Below are 22,212 nucleotides of genomic sequence, written 5' to 3'. Positions count from 1 at the left end.
GACTTCTAAATAGTTAGTTCAATCTATCTGACTAGTTCAGACTATCTGCATTGACCCCTAAAACATTCACTTTTAGTGACTTCTTACACACTCTGCTGCTACTGTTTATTATCTATCCTGTTGCCTAGTCACTTTCATCCTAGTTATATGTACATGCCTTCCTCAATTATAAAGCCAAGTTAATACCTGGTACCCTGTGTATATAGCCAAGTTATTACCTGGTTGGTACCCTGTGTATAAAGCCAAGTTATTACCTGGTACCCTGTGTATATAGCCAAGTTATTACCTGGTACCCTGTGTATAAAGCCAAGTTATTACCTGGTACCCTGTGTATATAGCCAAGTTATTATCTGGTACCCTGTGTATAAAGCCAAGTTAATACCTGGTACCCTGTGTATATAGCCAAGTTATTACCTGGTACCCTGTGTATAAAGCCAAGTTAATACCTGGTACCCTGTGTATATAGCCAAGTTATTACCTGGTACCCTGTGTATATAGCCATGTTATTACCTGGTACCCTGCGTATAAAGCCAAGTTAATACCTGGTACCCTGTGTATATAGCCAAGTTATTACCTGGTTGGTACCCTGTGTATAAAGCCAAGTTTTTACCTGGTACCCACTGCATATAGCCAAGTTATTACCTGGTACCCTGTGTATATAGCCATGTTATTACCTGGTACCCTGTGTATATAGCCAAGTTATTACCTGGTTGGTACCCTGTGTATAAAGCCAAGTTTTTACCTGGTACCCAGTGCATATAGCCAAGTTATTACCTGGTACCCTGTGCATATAGCCAAGTTAGTACCTGGTTGGTACCCTGTGTATAAAGCCAAGTTAATACCTGGTACCCTGTGTATATAGCCAAGTTATTACCTGGTACCCAGTGTATATAACCAAGTTATTACCTGGTACCCAGTGTATAAAGCCATGTTATTCCCTGGTACCCAGTGTATATAGCCAAGTCATCGTTACTCATTGTGTATTTATTATAATTTTTGTATTGTTTCTCTATTTTCTGTCTCTCTGCATTGGGAAGGGAAGGGCCGGTAAGTAAGCGTTTCACTGTTAGTTTACACCTGTTGTTTACGAAGCATGTCACAAATAACATTTGAATTTGATTTCTATAATAATTTCATGAACGTGTTATAAGAGATCCAAACCACATTATTGAAGGTTAATTAAATAGATCTATAGCTGATAGACTATATATATATATATATATATATATATATATATATATATATATATATATATATATATATATATATATATATATATATAAATACAAAAGTATGTGGACACAACTTCAAACTGGTGGATTGGGCAAATTTCAGCCAAAGCCGGTGCTGACGAGGTGTATAAAATCACACCGCCGAGTGCTACAGCACGTAGCACCTAAAAATCATCTGTCCTCCGGTTGCACCGCTCACTACCGACTTCCAACCGGCCTCTGGAAGCTACATCAGCACAATAACTGTTTGTAGGGCGCTTCATGAAATGGGTTTTCACGGACGGACGAGCAGCCGTACACAAGCCTAAGATCACCATGCACAGTGACAAGCGTTGGCTGGAGTGTTGTAAAGCTTGCCGCCATTGGACTCTGGAACAGTGGAAACACATTCTCTGGAGTGATGAATCACGCTTCACCATCTGGCAGTCCGACAGACGAATCTGGGTTTGGCGGTTGCCAGGGAAACGCTACCTGCCCTAGTGCATAATGACAACTGTGAAGTTTGGTGGACTAGGAATAATGGTCTGGGGCTGTTTCTGTTTCGGGCTAGGCCCCTTAGTTCCAGTGAAGGGAAATCTTAATGCTTTAGCATATAATGACATTCTAGAGAATTCTGTGCTTCCAACTTTGTGGAAACAGTTTGGGGAAGGCCCTTTTCAGCATGACAGGTCCCCTGTGCACAAAGCGAGGTCCATACAGAAATGGTTTTTCGAGATCGGTATGGGAACACTTGACTGGCCTGACATCAACCCCGCAGCAATGTTCCAACATCTAGTGGAAAGTCTTCCCAGAATGGTGGAGGCTGTTATAGCAGCAATGTTCCAACATCTAGTGGAAAGTCTTCCCAGAATGGTGGAGGCTGTTATAGCAGCAATGTTCCAACATCTAGTGGAAAGTCTTCCCAGAATGGTGGAGGCTGTTATAGCAGCAATGTTCCAACATCTAGTGGAAAGTCTTCCCAGAATGGTGGAGGCTGTTATAGCAGCAATGTTCCAACATCTAGTGGAAAGTCTTCCCAGAAGGGTGGAGGCTGTTATAGCAGCAATGTTCCAACATCTAGTGGAAAGTCTTCCCAGAAGGGTGGAGGCTGTTATAGCAGCAATGTTCCAACATCTAGTGGAAAGTCTTCCCAGAAGGGTGGAGGCTGTTATAGCAGCAATGTTCCAACATCTAGTGGAAAGTCTTCCCAGAAGGGTGGAGGCTGTTATAGCAGCAATGTTCCAACATCTAGTGGAAAGTCTTCCCAGAATGGTGGAGGCTGTAAGTGCAGCAATGTTCCAACATCTAGTGGAAAGTCTTCCCAGAATGGTGGAGGCTGTTATAGCAGCAAAGGGGGTGGGGTGGGGGGGCAACTCCATATTAATGCCCATGGTTTTGGAATGAGATATTTGACGACCATGTTTCCACATTCTGTTGGTCATGTAGTGGATCTATTATGCATTCATGTGATGTTATGCAAAAGCTCATATTTTAGGTATCCTAATAGATGCACAGCAAACAAAGACATTGTAGTGTCATAATTATGGCTGTTCTCAACTGTGTAATAGATGTCTATATACAACTGTCGCCCAAAATATTGGCCCCCTATTGGCACTTTCCTGAAATTATTCCCTATTTGTTCTCAAATAAGTTTTAAAAAAAGTTGTAAAACTTACCACTCGATTGTCAACATTGCTGAACCGACTTTATTTTCGTAAACTTCTGTTTTCAATTTTAATTTAGAAAATAAAGACAAACGGCATGAACAAAATGATTGACACCCCGGAGCTAGTGCTTGGTTGCACAGCGTTAATTTGGATGTCGTTCTTCATTTAGTCGTCAGTAAACTGATCTGAATTGCCAAAGAGCTTCAATTTTGTTTAATTGGTCCACAGAGGATTTTTCCCCAGGACTTAGGTTTGTTTAGTTGGGTTTTTTGAGAAGTTTAAATCAGGCATTCTTGTGTCTCCTTCAGCAGTGGTGTCTTCCTATGTTTACCAAACGACCAAATGAAGTGTTTGCTGCCTCCTGAACATGTGCAAGACATCATGAAATCAGCAGATTATCAAAGGTGTTTTGGAGTGCAATGAACAAACCCAGTGTCCAATAACTGTATCTCTGTTAAAGGTTGTGGGTCCTCCAGCTGGACAACAACCTCCAACACACATCAGAAGCATCCAGATCTGAGTCACATCCAAAACCTCCAGCGCGATCTGAACCCCTCAAACAAAGTATTTGAGCAGTTTTCTGGCAGTAAAAGTGGTCCAAATTGCTAGCAGAAAGATGCAGCAGGTCCAGTCGGCTACAACAACTGTTTGTCGGCAGTTATCTTGGCCAAAGTCTGTGCAATCAAGTACTAGCAAGGGGGGGCAATCATTTTGTCCATGCTAATCGTCTTTGTTTTCAAAATAAAAACATTAAATTGTCTCCGAATTTTTGAAAATTCAGTAGCAATGTGTGGAGAACAAAAGTCATTTTTTTAAATCCAATTTCAATTTATTTTACAATAAAATATTTAAGGAATGATTCAAGGAAAGTGCAAGCGTGCCATTATATTTGGACACAACAATATGTCTTCTCAATCTACAACTGTCTTCTGGACCTACAACTGTATGTCTTCTGGATCTACAACTATATGTCTTCTGGATCTACAACTATATGTCTTCTGGATCTACAACTATATGTCTTCTGGATCTACAACTATATGTCTTCTGGATCTACAACTATATGTCTTCTGGATCTACAACTATATGTCTTATGGATCTACAACTTTATGTCTTCTGGATCTACAACTATATGTCTTCTGGATCTACAACTATGTCTTCTGGATCTACAACTATATGTCTTATGGATCTACAACTTTATGTCTTCTGGATCTACAACTATATGTCTTCTGGATCTACAACTATGTGTCTTCTGGATCTGCAGTCAAATTAATTTGTTTCTGTAGTTTTTTTATATAAGCACCTTTTTATTTTCACTTTTGATTCTGATCTTTCTGTCTTATTGGACTCATTTCAGTTGTTGAAATTGACTGAGACAGTAGGAGGAGAGAGAAGAATGAGACAGTAGGAGGACAGAGTAGAATGAGAGAGGAGGATAGAGAAGAATGAGACAGTAGGAGGACGGAGAAGAATGAGAGAGGAGGACAGAGTAGAATGAGAGAGGAGGATAGAGAAGAATGAGACAGTAGGAGGACGGAGAAGAATGAGAGAGGAGGACAGAGAAGAATGAGACAGTAGGAGGACGGAGAAGAATGAGAGAGGAGGACAGAGAAGAATGAGAGAGGAGGACAGAGAAGAATGAGAGTGGAGGACAGAGAAGAATGAGAGAGAGGAGGACAGAGAAGAATGATAGAGAGGAGGACAGAGAAGAATGAGAGATGAGGACAGAGAAGAATGAGAGAGGAGGACAGAGAAGAATGAGAGAGGAGGACAGAGAAGAATGATAGAGGAGGACAGAGAAGATTGAGACAGTAGGAGCACAGAGAAGAATGAGACAGTAGGAGCACAGAGAAGAATGAGAGAGAGGAGGACAGAGAAGAATGAGACAGTAGGAGGACAGAGAAGAATGAGACAGTAGGAGCACAGAGAAGAATGAGACAGTAGGAGGACAGAGAAGAATGAGACAGTAGGAGGACAGAGAAGAATGAGACAGTAGGAGGACAGAGACGATTGAGACAGTAGGAGGACAGAGAAGATTGAGACAGTATGAGGACAGAGAAGAATGAGACAGTAGGAGGACAGAGAAGAATGAGACAGTAGGAGCACAGAGAAGAATGAGACAGTAGGAGGACAGAGAAGAATGAGACAGTAGGAGGACAGAGAAGAATGAGACAGTAGGAGGACAGAGAAGAATGAGACAGTAGGAGGACAGAGAAGAATGAGACAGTAGGAGGACAGAGAAGAATGAGACAGTAGGAGGACACCCTGTGAGTCAGTCAGTCATTTCTCCATTACTATCATGTCTAATATCATTGCTCAGACATCAAAATAAAGTAGGCTAAGGCAGGCCACATCAAGGCCGTTCACCCCCCAGAGCAGGCTCACCGCTGGGCCCCATGGTGACAGGCTCCTCCAGCCTCTCCTCTGTGGGGATGGATATGGGCAGTAGGAGGACCACGCCCAGGCTGGTGCCCACCCACAGGCAGGCGGTGGGCAGGGAGTCACCTTTACGACCGTAGGACTCTCCGAACTGCAGCGTGGTCACCGCTTCCTTGGTGTCGCGGCCGATACTGGACACACTGGAGCTCCGCGAGAAGCTGAACGAATTCTCTTTGCTTTCTGCTTTATAGGAGACACACAGACACAATGAGACAGAGAGACAGAGAGACACCACCCCCTAAGATAGACACTTCCCTTAGATAGACCATCCCCCCCTGAGATAGACATCCCCCCAAGTTAGACACACCCCCTGAGATAGATATACACCCCTCCCCCCTGAGATAGATATACACCCCCCCGCCTGAGATAGACACCCCCCGCCTGAGATAGGCACACCCCGCCTGAGATAGGCACACCCCCGCCTGAGATAGGCACACCCCCGCCTGAGATAGGCACACCCCCGCCTGAGATAGGCACACCCCCGCCTGAGATAGGCACACCCCCGCCTGAGATAGGCACACCCCCGCCTGAGATAGGCACACCCCCGCCTGAGATAGGCACACCCCCGCCTGAGATAGGCACACCCCCGCCTGAGATAGGCACACCCCCGCCTGAGATAGGCACACCCCCGCCTGAGATAGGCACACCCCCGCCTGAGATAGGCACACCCCCGCCTGAGATAGGCACACCCCCCTGAGATAGGCACACCCCCCTGAGATAGGCACACCCCCTGAGAGAGACACACCCCCTGAGAGAGGCACACCCCCCTGAGATAGACACACCCCCTGAGATAGACCATCCCCCTGAGATAGACCATCCCCCCTGAGATAGACCATCCCCCCTGAAAGAGACACACCCCCTGAAAGAGACACACCCCCTGAAAGAGACACACCCCCTGAAAGAGACACACCCCTGAAAGAGACACACCCCCTGAAAGAGACACCCCCTGAAATAGACACACCCCCTGAAATAGACACACCCCCTGAAATAGACACACCCCCTGAAATAGACACACCCCCCTGAGATAGACAGACAAAGCCACTTTGTTAATGGATATTCCTACATCCACAGAACACACAAGACAAGTAGAACATGTTTCTGCGACTAATGAATGTGTCGGTGAACTGTAATAAAGCTGTTCCATGTTCAGGGCGATGCTACGCTGCGTTACGACGCTGCCTGCTAGCATTGACACTGGGATCACAATGGCTTTTGTTGTCTGGGCTGTGGCCAGAGCGGCATCTCATTTCTGCTCTGTGTTACCGGGTTGTGTTTGTGCATGACAGAGCCTGTGGGGTGTTAGCTAATGAAAGTCACTCACAGTGGCACTCTGACAGGACACTGGTACCCCAAGGAGTCCAAGCAGGGATTTATTAGGAAGAAGGAGGGGAGGAGGAGAGAGGAAGAGATGGAGGGAGGGAGGGGAGGAGGAGAGAGGAAGGGAGAGATGGAGGAAGGGAGACATTACAGTGGAGAGACGAGTAGTTTCATATAATAACTAGGCTAAGCACTAGGACGTAGTTTCATATAATAACTAGGCTAAGCACTAGGAAGTAGTTTCATAGAATAACCACAGGGTATGAACATAGCAGAACGGCAGGGCAGTACGCAGCAGAACCACAGGGCAGAACACAGCAGAAGCAAAGGGCAGAACACAGCAGAACCAAAGGGCAGAACACAGCAGAACCAAAGGGCAGAACACAGCAGAACCGCAGGGCAGAACACAGCAGAACCGCAGGGCAGAACACAGCAGAACCACAGGGCAGAACACAGCAGAACCAAAGGGCAGAACACAGCAGACCGGCAGGGCAGAACACAGCAGACCGGCAGGGCAGAACACAGCAGACCGGCAGGGCAGAACACAGCAGAACCAAAGGGCAGAACACAGCAGACCGGCAGGGCAGAACACAGCAGAACCGCAGGGCAGAACACAGCAGAACCGCATGGCAGAACCACAGGGCCGAACACTGTAGCACTGCAGGGCAGAACCGTCAGCCTGCCTCCCAGCTCCATGGGTACTGCCTTATAATGGAGGATTTGTTCAGGGCCCGAAATATGAACACAGTTTTGGTGAAAAAATCGTAGTATCCGGGTGTGTGTATCAGTAGAGCCTCCTCAGAGACAAAGGGGAAGACCAACCTCCTCAGATGACAAAGGGGAAGACCAACCTCCTCAGATGACAAAGGGGAAGACCAACCACCTCAGATGACAAAGGGGAAGACCAACCACCTCAGATGACAAAGGGGAAGACCAACCACCTCAGATGACAAAGGGGAAGACCAACCACCTCAGATGACAAAGGGGAAGACCAACCTCCTCAGATGACAAAGGGGAAGGCCATCCTCCTCAGATGACAAAGGGGAAGACCATCCTCCTCAGATGACAAAGGGGAAGACCAACCTCCTCAGATGACAAAGGGGAAGACCAACCTCCTCAGATGACAAAGGGGAAGGCCATCCTCCTCAGATGACAAAGGGGAAGGCCATCCTCCTCAGATGACAAAGGGGAAGACCATCCTCCTCAGATGACAAAGGGGAAGACCATCCTCCTCAGATGACAAAGGGGAAGACCAACCTCCTCAGATGACAAAGGGGAAGGCCATCCTCCTCAGATGACAAAGGGAAGACCATCCTCCTCAGATGACAAAGGGGAAGACCAACCTCCTCAGATGACAAAGGGGAAGGCCATCCTCCTCAGATGACAAAGGGGAAGACCATCCTCCTCAGATGACAAAGGGGAAGACCAACCTCCTCAGATGACAAAGGGAAGACCATCCTCCTCAGATGACAAAGGGGAAGACCATCCTCCTCAGATGACAAAGGGGAAGACCATCCTCCTCAGATGACAAAGGGGAAGACCATCCTCCTCAGATGACAAAGGGGAAGACCATCCTCCTCAGATGACAAAGGGGAAGACCAACCTCCTCAGATGACAAAGGGGAAGGCCAACCTCCTCAGATGACAAAGGGGAAGACCAACCTCCTCAGATGACAAAGGGGAAGACCATCCTCCTCAGATGACAAAGGGGAAGACCAACCTCCTCAGATGACAAAGGGGAAGGCCAACCTCCTCAGATGACAAAGGGGAAGACCAACCTCCTCAGATGACAAAGGGGAAGACCAACCTCCTCAGATGACAAAGGGGAAGACCAACCTCCTCAGATGACAAAGGGGAAGACCAACCTCCTCAGATGACAAAGGGGAAGACCAACCTCCTCAGATGACAAAGGGGAAGACCAACCTCCTCAGATGACAAAGGGGAAGACCAACCTCCTCAGATGACAAAGGGGAAGACCAACCTCCTCAGATGACAAAGGGGAAGACCATCCTCCTCAGATGACAAAGGGGAAGACCAACCTCCTCAGATGACAAAGGGGAAGACCATCCTCCTCAGATGACAAAGGGGAAGACCAACCTCCTCAGATGACAAAGGGGAAGGATATCCTCCTCAGTTGAATTTGAGCAAAATAAAAATAGTGAAACTTTTATTTTTATTTTTTTAACTATACTAAATATATTTACATCACCATAGAACTGATTAAAACACACTGTTTTGCAATAAAGTGTCTACAGTAGCCTCATCAGCACTATGTAAGGCAGCACTGAGGTGTAGAAGCTTGAGGGACATTGACTTCAATACAAAACCTAGTAGGCTCACGAACCTTCTTTCAAAATGAAGGAAAAGCAAGAGAGAGAGAGAGACCAAGCTATATTTAGTATATATTTTTTTCTCTTTCACTTTCACTTAGCTAGCGAATGCAGCTAGCTAGTTTAGCCTACTCAGACACCAGGCTCAAACAGAGAGGGATGCTATGCTAGCTATGGCTATCAAACATTAGGAACTCTTCCAAGTCAAGGTAAGCTTTTGGTTTTGGTGTAACTGCTAAATGGCTTGCTGACTGTACACTGTACTGCATGATTGTAGTGGGTTTACTAACGTGTCAGTTCTTGTAGCTGTGTTGACTATGACATGACAACTATGTAGGCTGTGTGTAGCGGTTAGCGGTCATGATATGAAGGTTTGGCTTGGTAAGGTTTTTTTTCCGTCTGGTGACAGATAGCTAATGTGTTGTGCACTGAAGTCCACAAGCAAAGGGAAATGGGGAGAGGAGGAGAGCGCGCAGATAGGTGTGATAAGGAATTCTATACACAACGAGCAAAGTAATCATGCTGTTTCTATGTGGCTGCTATGAAAGTGAACTGTGTTTGATTGGGGGTGGATTCATTTTTTTAAATGTATTGATTTATTTATTTTATTTAACTAGGCAAGTCAGTTAAGGTCACATTCTTATTTACAATGACAGCCTACCATTCTGCCAATTATGTTGAAAAACGTTTCTTAAAAGGAACCAAATGGAACGAAACGGGGATAAACATAGCTGAATTTGTCCAATAGAAACTCTCGTTTGGAACTGTTGGACTAATGATTACACCCTAGATCAGCTCGATGCAGGCAAGAGTGAGCAAGATGGTATTGAATGTGTCGGTGTCTGTCACCTTGACTACTAAACATTCTCTCAACTTCTGCACCTGCGTTGTAAACTTTCATTCATAGGTTAGGTTGTAGTATGATGAGTATGATCTACTAGCCTAAACCTATTGATGTTACATTGAACTGGGTGAATGAAATATGAATGACAGTCATCCAATACGCTGTAATAGAAATAAGGCCATGCTCCTAAAAAAAAGTATTCCTCCCTCATCTTAAACGGCACCAACCGCCACGGCCATGTGTGTGTAAAGCCTTAGTGGTCCGTCCTTAGTGGTCCGTCCTTAGTGCTCCGTCCTTAGTGCTCCGTCCTTAGTGCTCCGTCCTTAGTGCTCCGTCCTTAGTGCTCCGTCCTTAGTGCTCCGTCCTTAGTGGTCCGTCCTTAGTGATCCGTCCTTAGTGTTCCGTCCTTAGTGTTCCGTCCTTAGTGTTCCGTCCTTAGTGATCCGTCCTTAGTGTTCCGTCCTTAGTGTTCCGTCCTTAGTGATCCGTCCTTAGTGATCCGTCTCTCTCATTCCATGTATATCCTTAATAAACTAACCTGGTCTTGGAGAATTTTGTATTATTCTGTACGTAATTCCGAGACACTCAATTTAGTATGATATGTTATGTTTGGTATGGTTAAATAACACAGATGGTTACTGAAATGGTTGGTCAGGGTGGATGGGTAGTTGTATAACGTGTATGTCTAGGCAACACGACATTAGCAAGTTTGAATCTCATTATCGACAACTTAAGCATTTTAGCCACATGTCAACTACTTACTGCTTTTTAGCTATGTTGCACCACTTTAGCATGTTAGCTAACCCTTTCCCTAACCCTATACCTAACCTTAACCCATAACCCTAACCTCTAGCCTAGCTAAATTTAGCGAGCTAGCTAGCTAACATTAGCCACCTAGCCACCTCACCTCCTATCAAGAATAACCATTTCACTGTAAGTTCTACACCTGTCATATTTGGTGCATGTGACAAATACAATATGTTAGGCATTCAAATCAAATTGTATGTTTGGAAAATTCCTAACATATGCAAATTGTAACTCGTAATATATCATAAGAAATGAGTGATGGACATCAACAAATGATTAACACATACCATACGAAACGTAACATATCATACTAAATGGAGTGTCTCGGATTACCATGCAGAATAATACATGTCTGCTCTGAGAAGAGGTTGAATAAAACACCCACTGTCTCTCCATGGGAGCAGGTGCTACTTTTGACAAGTTACCATTTTTGGCTCTCCTGGTCAGCCATTGGCTAATCAAAGACATCTCAGCGTGAGCAACTGAACACCCTGCCTGCAATGGTCTGTGGCTGGTCCATGGTCACAGTGCTTCTTGGGTCACAACTACCTCTGCCTGCCTTCCAACCCTCCTTCCCTGCCACCTGCCTGATCGTCTGTGTGATCTGACGCTCAAGCCGGTTGATAGGGCCCTGACACGCAGGTGGATAACTGTGATATGTCCTCTTCCTCTCTGTCCTGTGGAGCTCATCTCTGCCGACTGGACGGACTGCTAGTTTCTGTCAGTCTGCTAATCCGACAGTGGGGGGGACCAGAGCGGAGGACGGGCCAGGCAATAGAAGTGTTAGTGTGACCTGGATAAGAGGAGCTTTGGCCAGGTCTCTCTGTCTGTTTCACTGACAGGATCAAATCATTACAGTTTGAACGATGGAGATGGTTGACATCTTACGTGCTCCCAACCCAACTTTGCTGTTTTGTTTTGTGTTCTTTGCATACTTTACTTTTTTTATACAGAAAGCATTATCATCCATGACTACCAAGTACCTTCGAACTACGAATCGACAGATGCTAACCTCGACTTCGACCTCGACAATGGCTCCTACTTCATCTCAGACTCAGTTGTGCCCTTGTTTACACTGGACTCTACTCCATTTATTCATGCTAATCCGAGCGGTGCCGAGGAAGACGAGGGAGGAAGGGCTGTGGAGACCTTGTTACATGCTGACCAGACCGGAAGGAGGAGCGATGACTAGAAAGGAATTCGGCTAATTGTTTTATCTGTGAATTAATTGTCGGAGTAGAGGAGTAAAAGTATCCACTTCACATCACATACATGGTTAAAGGCTTTAAAAAAAAGAAAACACCTCTACCATGTCAGATATAGAGTTTAAATATATTACATTTTGAGTTTGCTTCCTAATAATACACTTTTGTATACATCACAGAAGAATAAAGGATTTTGGTGGGGTTTTGAAATAATGTTACTTAGTTATTAAATTATGACAAATCTGAATAACATTCCACCCATGAGGCCGCTAGGTCATTTGACTTCACTCTGGAGATGCTAACACACTGACCATTTTTACTCTGCCCACAGAAATGCAGACAAGGACCTCAGTCGTCCTCCCTTTGGCAAATCAGACCATGACTCCATTCTCCTGCTTCCTGTTTAAAAATCAAATCAAATTGTATTGGTCACATACACATGGTGTAGTGAAATGCTTGTGCTTCTAGTTCCGACCGTGCGGTAATATCTAACAAGTAACATAACCTAACAATTTCACAACAACTACCTTATACACACAAGTGTAAAGGAATGAATAAGAATATGTACATGAAAATATATGGATGAGCGATGGCCGAACGGCATAGGCAAGATACAGTAGATGGTATAGAGTACAGTATATACATATGAGACGAGTAATGTAGGGTATGTAAACAAAGTGGCATAGTTTAAAGTGGCTAGTGATACATTTATTACATCTCATTTTTAATTATTAAAGAGGCTAGAGATTTGAGTCAGTATGTTGGCAGCAGCCACTCAATGTTAGTGATGGCTGTTTAACAGCCTGATGACCTTGAGATAGAAGCTGTTTTTCAGTCTCTCGGTCCCAGCTTTGATGCACCTGTACTGATCTCACCTTCTGGATGATAGCGGGGTGAACACACAGTGGCTCGGGTGGTTGTTGTCCTTGATGATATTTTTGGCCTTCCTGTGACATCGGGTGGTGTAGGTGTCCTGGATGTCCCCGGTGATGCGTTGTGCAGACCTCACTACCCTCTGGCAAGCCTTACGGTTGTGGGCGGAGCAGTTGCCGTACCAGGCGGTGATACATCCTCAATTGTGCATCTGTAAAAGTTTGTGTTTTTGGTGACAAGCCAAATTTCTTCAGCCACCTGAGTTTGAAGAGGCGCTGTTGTGCCTTCTTCACCATGCTGTCTGTGTGGGTGGACCATTTCAGCTTGTCTGTGAAATGTACACCAAGGAACTTAAAACTTTCCACCCTCTCCACTACTGTCCCATCGATGTGAATAGGGTAGCTTACAATCAAAAACTCAAACAAGAAGTACCAGTGACGTGCTCAGTACGGTGAAGAGGACGCTAAGCTACAAGACCGCTTTGCTAATGCAGATTGGAATACGTTCTGAGATTCATCCAATAACATTGATGGTGTTTACGACATCAGTCACAGGCTTCATCAATAAGTGCATCGATGACGTCAGTGACCCAAACCTCCCAGATGAGCTGAATGCCTTCTATTCTCGCTTCGAGGAAAAACAACACTGATACAGGCCCCCCGCTGTCCTGGATGACCGTGTGATCTCGCTCTCCGTGGTCAATGTGAAAAAGCTGCTGAGCCAGACAAAATACCAGGGCACGTTGTCAGGGCATGCGCAGACCAGCTGGACTAGCTGGCAAGTGTCTTCATCAACATTTTCAACATCTCCTTGTCACAGTCTGTAATCCCCACCAAAAGTTTCAAGCATATCACCATTGCCATTGTTCCTAAGGATTCAAAGGTAACCTGCCTAAACGACGATTGTCCTGTAGCATTCACATCTGTAACCATGAAATGCTTTTAAAAGGTTGGTCGTGGCTCACATCAACACCATCACCATAGACACCCTGGGCCCACTCCAATTTGAATACCGCCCAAACAGATCCACAAACAATACATCCACAATATCTATTGCACTCTTCACTACTCTCTTCCACAGGACAAGAGGAATACCTATGTGATAAAGGTGTTCATTGACTACAGCTCAGCGTTCAATGCCATTGTCCCCTTCAAGTTCATCACCAAGCTCGGGTAGCTGGGACTAAACATCTCCCTCTGCAACTGGATCATGGACTTCCTGACGTGCCGCCCCCAGGTGGTGAAGGTAGGTAAAAACACATCCGCCACACTGACCCTCAAAACGGGGCCTCTCAGGGGTGCGTGATTAGTCTCCTCCTGTACTCGTTGATCACCCACCACTTTGTAGCCAAGCACGACTCCAACACCATCATTAAGTTTTCTGACAACACAACAACGCTGACTTTATGCACACGTTGACTCTTTGCACATGCTGAATCTATGCACATGTTTAATCTGACTCTATGCACGCGCTGACTCTATGCACGCGCTGACTCTATGCACGCGCTGACTCTATGCACGCGCTGACTCTATGCACGCGCTGACTCTATGCACGCGCTGACTCTATGCACGCGCTGACTCTATGCACGCGCTGACTCTATGCACGCGCTGACTCTATGCACGCGCTGACTCTATGCACGCGCGGACTCTATGCACGCGCTGACTCTATGCACGCGCTGACTCTATGCACGCGCTGACTCTATGCACACGCTGACTCTATGCACACGCTGACTCTATGCACACGCTGACTCTATGCACACGCTGACTCTATGCACACGCTGACTCTATGCACACGCTGACTCTATGCACACGCTGACTCTATGCACACGCTGACTCTATGCACGCGCTGACTTCTAGTCAAACACATACCCACGCACACTTCAATGATCTGACTGCAACTACCTTGTACCCCTGCACACGGACTCAGTACTGGTACCTGGTGAATATAGCCAGGTTATAGTTAATCACTGTGTTATTATCTTTCTATTTCTCTCTGAATTGTTGGGAAGGGTCCCTAACTAAACATTTCACTGCTAGTCTTCAACTGTTGTTTACGAAGCATGTGAAAAATACAATGTGATTTGACACACACACACACACACACACACATGCAAATTGACGCCACACACACACACGTTTACACTCTCCACATACGATGCTGCTATTCTGTTTATTATCTATCCTGATTGCCAAGTCACTTTTACTCCTACCGCCATGTATATATTACCTCAACCACCTCGTACCTCTGCACATTGTCCGGGGTACTCGTTGAATAAAGACTCATTATTGTTATTCCTCGTTTACAGTTTTCTATTTTTATTTGTATGTTCTTACTTTTTACCTCTGCATTATTGGGAAAGGGCTCGTCAGTAAGCATTTCACGATAAGGTCCACACCCCTGTTGTATTCGTGACAAATAACAACGTATTTGATCTGACAGTCGAGAATCCTGAGATTACATTTACATTTAAGTCATTTGGCAGACGCTCTTATCCAGAGCGACTTACAAATTGGTGAATTCACCTTATGACATTCAGTGGAACAGCCACTTTACAATAGTGCTTCTAAATCATTTAAGGGGGGGGTGAGAAGGATTACTTTATCCTATCCTAGGTATTCCTTATTGACTCTGAAAGGTCAGATTGACTCTGAAAGGTCAGAGAAGGGACTAGAAGTAACTCTGTCTGATATTAGGGTACAAGGATTCTGTAAGTCATGTTCGCCATTCTTAACACTGCATAACACAATGCATTTGTCACAATTTACATCCACTAACCTTTAACTGCTGACATAACCACTCATAACAATGTATGTTTTTGTTGTGTGTGATTTGTGCAGCTCTTAAATATAGGTTATTGTACTACAGAGGTTATCTGGATAGTCAGATCCATAGAGGATACAGTTGAAGTCGGAAGTTTACATACACTTGGGTTGCAGTCATTAAAACTCGTTTTTTCAACCACTCCACAAATTTCTGGTTAAACAAATTAAACGCAATGCTTCCAAATACTAATTTAGTGTATGTCAACTTCTGACCCACTGGAAATGTGATGAAATAAATAAAAGCTGAAATCAATTGTTCTCTCTACTATTATTCTGACATTTCACACTCTTACAATAAAGTGGTGATCCTTACTGATGTAAAACAGGGGATTTTTACTGGATTAAATGTCAACAATTGTGAAAAACTGAGTTTAAATGTATTTGGCTAAAGGTGTATGTAAACTTCTGACTTCAACTGTATGTATTGCACAACAAGCTTAACAACTACATGAGCTGTGACTGAGCTGAGCTGTACCACTGACTGGACTGAGCTGTGAGCTGTACCACTGTGACTGGACTGAGATGTGAGATGTACCACTGTGACTGGACTGAGCTGTACCACTGTGACTGAGCTGAGCTGTGAGCTGTACCACTGTGACTGAGCTGAGCTGTGAGCTGTACCACTGTGACTGAGCTGAGCTGTACCCCTGCGACTGAGCTGAGCTGTACCCCTGTGACTGAGCTGAGCTGTGAGCTGTACCACTGTGACTGAGCTGAGCTGTACCCCTGCGACTGAGCTGAGCTGTACCCCTGTGACTGAGCTGAGATGTGAGATGTACCACTGTGACTGAACTGAGCTCTACCCCTGTGACTGATTTTAGTTGTGAGCTGTACCAATTGTGACTGAGCTGAGCTGTATGACTTTGACTGAGCTGAGATGTACAGCTGTGACTATTAAGTACAGGCAAAGTACATGTCCCTCTAATGCTTAGTGGAGGGCAGAGTTCAATGAAACCATGCAACATTATGTTACACGGCTTGTCACTGTCTTAATGGTCTATTATCGCCTCTGTGAGTGCATATTGGACATCCATTTAGTTAAGCTGCGCGGAGTCTCACCTCGGCAGCAGACAGGCCGACCTGAATCAACCGGGCAGAAAACGACCTTTGTGGAACTCATATCCCATTCAGGATTAACAAACCGGACAGAGTTGTTCGCTCCGCTCGATACTCTGGAAACGCGTTTTATGTCATTTTGTCCATTTAGAGAAAATTACTCCTGACTGAGAGGGGCTCTTATCACAGGGCCAGGAGCTGAATGGAAAATATGTTTCTATTAGACAAGATACTGTAAGTAATGCATCCCAAATGGCACCCTATTCCCTACATAGTGCACTACTTTAGACCAGAGCCCTATGGAACCCTATTCCCTATATAGTGCACTACTTTAGACCAGAGCCCTATGGAACCCTATTCCCTATATAGTGCACTACTTTAGACCAGAGCCCTATGGAACCCTATTCCCTATATAGTGCACTACTTTAGACCAGAGCCCTATGGAACCCTATTCCCTACATAGTGCACTACTTTAGACCAGAGCCCTATGGAACCCTATTCCTTACCTAGTGCACTACTTTAGACCAGAGCCCTATGGAACCCTATTCCCTATATAGTGCACTACTTTAGACCAGAGCCCTATGGAACCCTATTCCCTATATAGTGCACTACTTTAGACCAGAGCCCTATGGGACCCTATTCCCTACATAGTGCACTACTTTAGACCAGAGCCCTATGGAACCCTATTCCCTATATAGTGCACTACTTTAGACCAGAGCCCTATGGAACCCTATTCCCTACATAGTGCACTACTTTAGACCAGAGCCCTATGGAACCCTATTCCCTATATAGTGCACTACTTTAGACCAGAGCCCTATGGAACCCTATTCCCTACATAGTGCACTACTTTAGACCAGAGCCCTATGGAACCCTATTCCCTACATAGTGCACTACTTTAGACCAGAGCCCTATGGAACCCTATTCCCTATATAGTGCACTACTTTAGACCAGAGCCCAATGGAACCCTATTCCCTATATAGTGCACTACTTTAGACCAGAGCCCAATGGAACCCTATTCCCTATATAGTGCACTACTTTAGCCCAGAGCCCTATGGAACCCTATTCCCTATATAGTGCACTACTTTAGCCCAGAGCCCTATGGAACCCTATTCCCTACATAGTGCACTACTTTAGACCAGAGCCCTATGGAACCCTATTCCCTATATAGTGCACTACTTTAGACCAGAGCCCTATGGAACCCTATTCCCTATATAGTGCACTCTCTTTGACCAGAGTTCTATAATCCCTGATCAAAAGTAATGCACAAAAAAAATAAAAAAATAAAAATGGGGGGGTCACATACACATGGTTAGCAGATGTTAATGAGAGTGTAGAGAAAGGCTTGTGCTTATAGTTACGCCCGTATCTGAAATATCTAACAAGAAATCTAATAATTTCACTACAACAACCTTATGCACACACAAGTGTAAAGGACCGAATAAGAATATGTACATAAAAATACATGAATGAGTGATGGCCGAACGGCATAAGCAAGATGCAGTAGATGGTATAGAGTACAGTATATACATATGAGATGAGTAATGTAGGGTATGTAAACACTATATAAAGGGGCATTGCTTAAAGTGACTAGTGATACATTTATTACATCCGATTTTTTATTATAAAAGTGACTAGAGATTTGAGTCAGTGTGTTGGCAGCAGCCACTCAATGTTAGTGGTGGCTGTTTAACAGTCTGATGGCCTTGAGATAGAAGCTGTTTTTCAGTCTCTCGGTCCCTGCTTTGATGCACCTGTACTGACCTCGCCTTCTGGATGTTAGCAGGGTGAATAGGCAGTGACTCGGGTGGGTGTTGTCCTTGATGATCTTTATGGCCTTCCTGTGACATCAGGTGGTGTAGGTGTCCTGGAGGGCAAGTAGTTTGCCCCGGTGATGCGTTGTGCAGACCTCACTACCCTCTGGAGAGCCTTACGGTTGTGGGTGGAGCAGTTGTCATACCAGGCGGTGATACAGCCCAACAGGATGCTCTCGATTGTGCATCTGTAGAAGTTTGTGAGAGCTTTGGGTGACAAGCCAAATTTCTTCAGCCTCCTGTGGTTGAAGAGGCACTGTTGTGCCTTCTTCACCATACTGTCTGTATGGGTGGACCATGATATGTCCGTGATGCGTACGCCGAGGAACTTAAAATTTCCCACCTTCTCCAATACTGTCCCTTCGATGTGGATAGGGGGAGTGCTCACTCTGCTGTTTCCTGAAGTCCACAATCATCTCCTTTGTTTTGTTGACATTGAGTGTGAGGCTATTTTCCTGAAACCACACTCCGAGGGCCCTCACCTCCTCCCTGTAGGCCATCTTTTCGTTGTTGTTAATCAAGTCTACCACTGTAGTGTCGTCTGCCAACTTGATAATTGAGTTGGATGTGTGCATGGCCACGCGGTCGTGGGTGAACAGGGAGTACAGGAGAGGGCTGAGAACGCATCCTTGTGGGGCCCCAGTGTTGAGGATCAGCAGGGTGGAGATGTTATTTCCTACCCTCACCACCTGGGGGCGGCCCTTCAGGAAGTCCAGGACCCAGTTGCTCACGGCGGGGTCGAGACCCGGGTTCTCGAGTTTAATGACAAGTTTGGAGGGTACTATGGTGTTAAATGCTGAGCTGTAATAGATGAACAGCAATCTTACATAGGTATTCCTCTTGTCCAGAAGAGGTAGAGCAGTGTCCAGCGTGATTGCGTCTTCTGTGGACCTATTGGGGCGGTAAGCAAATTGGAGTGGTTCTAGGGTGTCAGGTAGGGTGGAGGTGATATGGTCCTTGACTAGTCTCTCAAAGCACTTCATGCTGACGGGGGTGAGTGCTACGGCGCTATAGTCGTTTAGCTCAGTTACCTTAGCTTTCTTGGGAACAGGAACAATGGTGGCCCTCTTGAAGCATGTGGGAACATCAGACTGGGATAGTGATGTAAGGCATAGGGTGCCAGTTGGTATACAGTCACAGAAAATGTCATGTAGCTAATTTGGCTAAGTGGAACATACAGTAAGTCTCTATAGCTGTTCTGACTGTGAACAAAGATTGACTGATAGGGGTATGATTGTACATGATGACTGCATGTTGATACCCATCCAGACAGCGTTTGGCAGTGGAGAGGTTGGCTGTTTTGGCTGAACAAGAAACAGAGAAAAGTGGATGTCACCACTTGACAGTTTGCAGGTCCTATTGCTTCCACCGGATGTCAACAGTCTTTAGAAATTGGTTGAGGTTATTCCTTTGTGTAATGAAGAAGTACGGCCATCTTGAACGAGGGTCACTTGAAGTGTACTCTTAGATAGAGGCGCGTGACCAGAAAGCTAGCTACAGTTTTATTGATTATATACGTTAAAAAATACCAGAAGTTGTATTACAAAAGTCATTTGAAATGTTTTTGGCAAAGTTTACAGGTGACTTTTGAGATATTTTGTAGTCACATTGAGCAAGTTGGAACCGGTGTTTTTCTGGATCAAACGCGCCAAATAAATGGACATTTTGGATATACATCGATGGAGTTAATCGAACAAAAGGACCGATCGTGATGTTTATGGGACATATTGGAGTGCCAACAAAAGAAGCTTGTCAAAGGTAAGGCATGAATTAAATTTTTATTTCTGCATTTTGTGTCGCGCCTGCAGGGTTGAAATATGGTTTCTCTTTGTTTACAGAGGTGCTATCCTCAGATAATAGCACCGTTGGCTGAATGTACAACAAGTGTAGCTTTAATTTGCTGTCTTGCATGTGTGATTTAATGAAAGATAGATTTTTATTGTAATTTATTTGAATTTGGCGCTATCCATTTTCCCTGGCCATTGGCCAGGTGGGACGCTAGCATCCCGCATATCCCAGAGAGGTTAAGAAGAATTTATTATTTCAATTACATCCTAATGGGGAACAGTGGGTTAACCGTCACAGATCAACAGTGTTTTACCATGTTAGCTCAGGGAATCGATCCAGCCACCTTTCGTTTACTGGCCCAATGCTCTAGGCTAGGCTACCTTTGCACGATCGGTTTTCTATTGCTTATTTGCACGCCACGTCAATGATATCATGTCACAGTCTGGGACTGTGGGTCAATTACATTTGTCGGAGTGGGCACCACGATTTTAGTTTGTGAGCTAAGCAGAATAATGCCTGGGAAGTTCTCCCACTCAGAAGTATGAGATGTGGAAGGGGGCGAGGGTAGATTGACCTCAGGTCTCTCCACTGGAGGCCCTAGGAAGGGGGAGCGGGAGAATCTATCAAATAGCACGCCTCTAACTTTGTACAGTATTAATGCAAAAAATCGTTAAGAATAATATAAAACCAGTCTGCACAGCACCAAGGTGAATTGGTTTAGTCTTGACTCTTGGTTGATGGGTAATGTAGTCTTGACTCTTGGTTGACAGTGTTGGGGATGGGTAATGTAGTCTTGACTCTAGGTTGACAGTGGTGGGGGATGGGTAATGTAGTCTTGACTCCTGGTTGACAGTGCTGGGGGATGGGTAATGTAGTCTTGACTCTTGGTTGACAGTGTTGGGGATGGGTAATGTAGTCTTGACTCTTGGTTGACAGTGTTGGGGATGGGTAATGTAGTCTTGACTCCTGGTTGACAGTGTTGGGGAATGGGTAATGTAGTCTTGACTCATGGTTGACAGTGTTGGAGAATGGGTAATGTAGTCTTGACTCTAGGTTGACAGTGATGGAGAATGGGTAATGTAGTCTTGACTCTAGGTTGACAGTGATGGGGGATGGGTAATGTAGTCTTGACTCTTGGTTGACAGTGCTGGGGGATGGGTAATGTAGTTTTGACTCTTGGTTGACAGTGTTGGGGATGGGTAATGTAGTCTTGACTCTAGGTTGACAGTGTTGGGGGATGGGTAATGTAGTCTTGACTCCTGGTTGACAGTGTTGGAGAATGGGTAATGTAGTCTTGACTCTAGGTTGACAGTGGTGGGTAATGTAGTCCTGACTCTAGGTTGACAGTGTTGAGGGATGGGTAATGTAGTCTAGACTCTAGGTTGACAGTGTTGGGGGATGGGTAATGTAGTCTTGACTCTAGGTTGACAGTGTTGGGGGATGGGTAATGTAGTCTTGACTCCTGGTTGACAGTGTTGGAGAATGGGTAATGTAGTCTTGACTCTAGGTTGATAGTGGTGGGTAATGTAGTCCTGACTCTAGGTTGACAGTGTTGGGGGATGGGTAATGTATTGATGCTCGAATGCAACATCAACACAAATGTGTTTCTATTTGTCTTTGTTACTTCAATTTGATATTTTAGGAGTCTTAATTTTGTATATGTTTTTATATTTATTTCGTTTAAAAAATTCTGATTATTTATTTGTGTTGTTCCAAATGTGTGATTTTTTTTTACAGTTAGTGCAGAATGGTGACAAGATGCACTAACTCAGGGACAATATGGCTGGTGTAGTCCTGTTGGTCCTGTTGGTTCTGTTGGTTCTGTTGGTTAGTTCTGCTACTCCTGTTAGACCTGTTAGTTAGTCCTGTTAGACCTGTTAGTTAGTCCTGTTAGACCTGTTAGACCTGTTAGTTAGTCCTGTTAGACCTGTTAGTTAGTCCTGTTAGACCTGTTAGTTAGTCCTGTTGGACCTGTTAGTTAGTCCTGTTAGACCTGTTAGTTAGTCCTGTTAGTTAGTCCTGTTAGACCTGTTAGTTAGTCCTGTT

General features: G+C 44.9%; 1 protein-coding gene across 1 annotated transcript in view; it reads right to left on the bottom strand.

Moving 5' to 3' along the window:
- The window catches only part of LOC135518879 (syntaxin-binding protein 5-like), a 45,917-nt gene that overhangs the window by 5,065 nt on the left and 18,640 nt on the right, over window positions 1-22,212 (bottom strand). The window contains exon 3 of the mRNA XM_064943833.1: window positions 5,261-5,497. Within this exon, the coding sequence (XP_064799905.1) occupies window positions 5,261-5,497 (237 nt within the window). The remainder of the gene's footprint in view (window positions 1-5,260; window positions 5,498-22,212) is intronic.

Source organism: Oncorhynchus masou, chromosome 29 (assembly GCF_036934945.1).
Source record: "Oncorhynchus masou masou isolate Uvic2021 chromosome 29, UVic_Omas_1.1, whole genome shotgun sequence".
Classification (NCBI taxonomy): Eukaryota; Metazoa; Chordata; class Actinopteri; order Salmoniformes; family Salmonidae; genus Oncorhynchus; species Oncorhynchus masou.
Note: the sequence above shows the minus strand (reverse complement) of the source record. Positions and strands in the feature narration are given on the sequence as shown.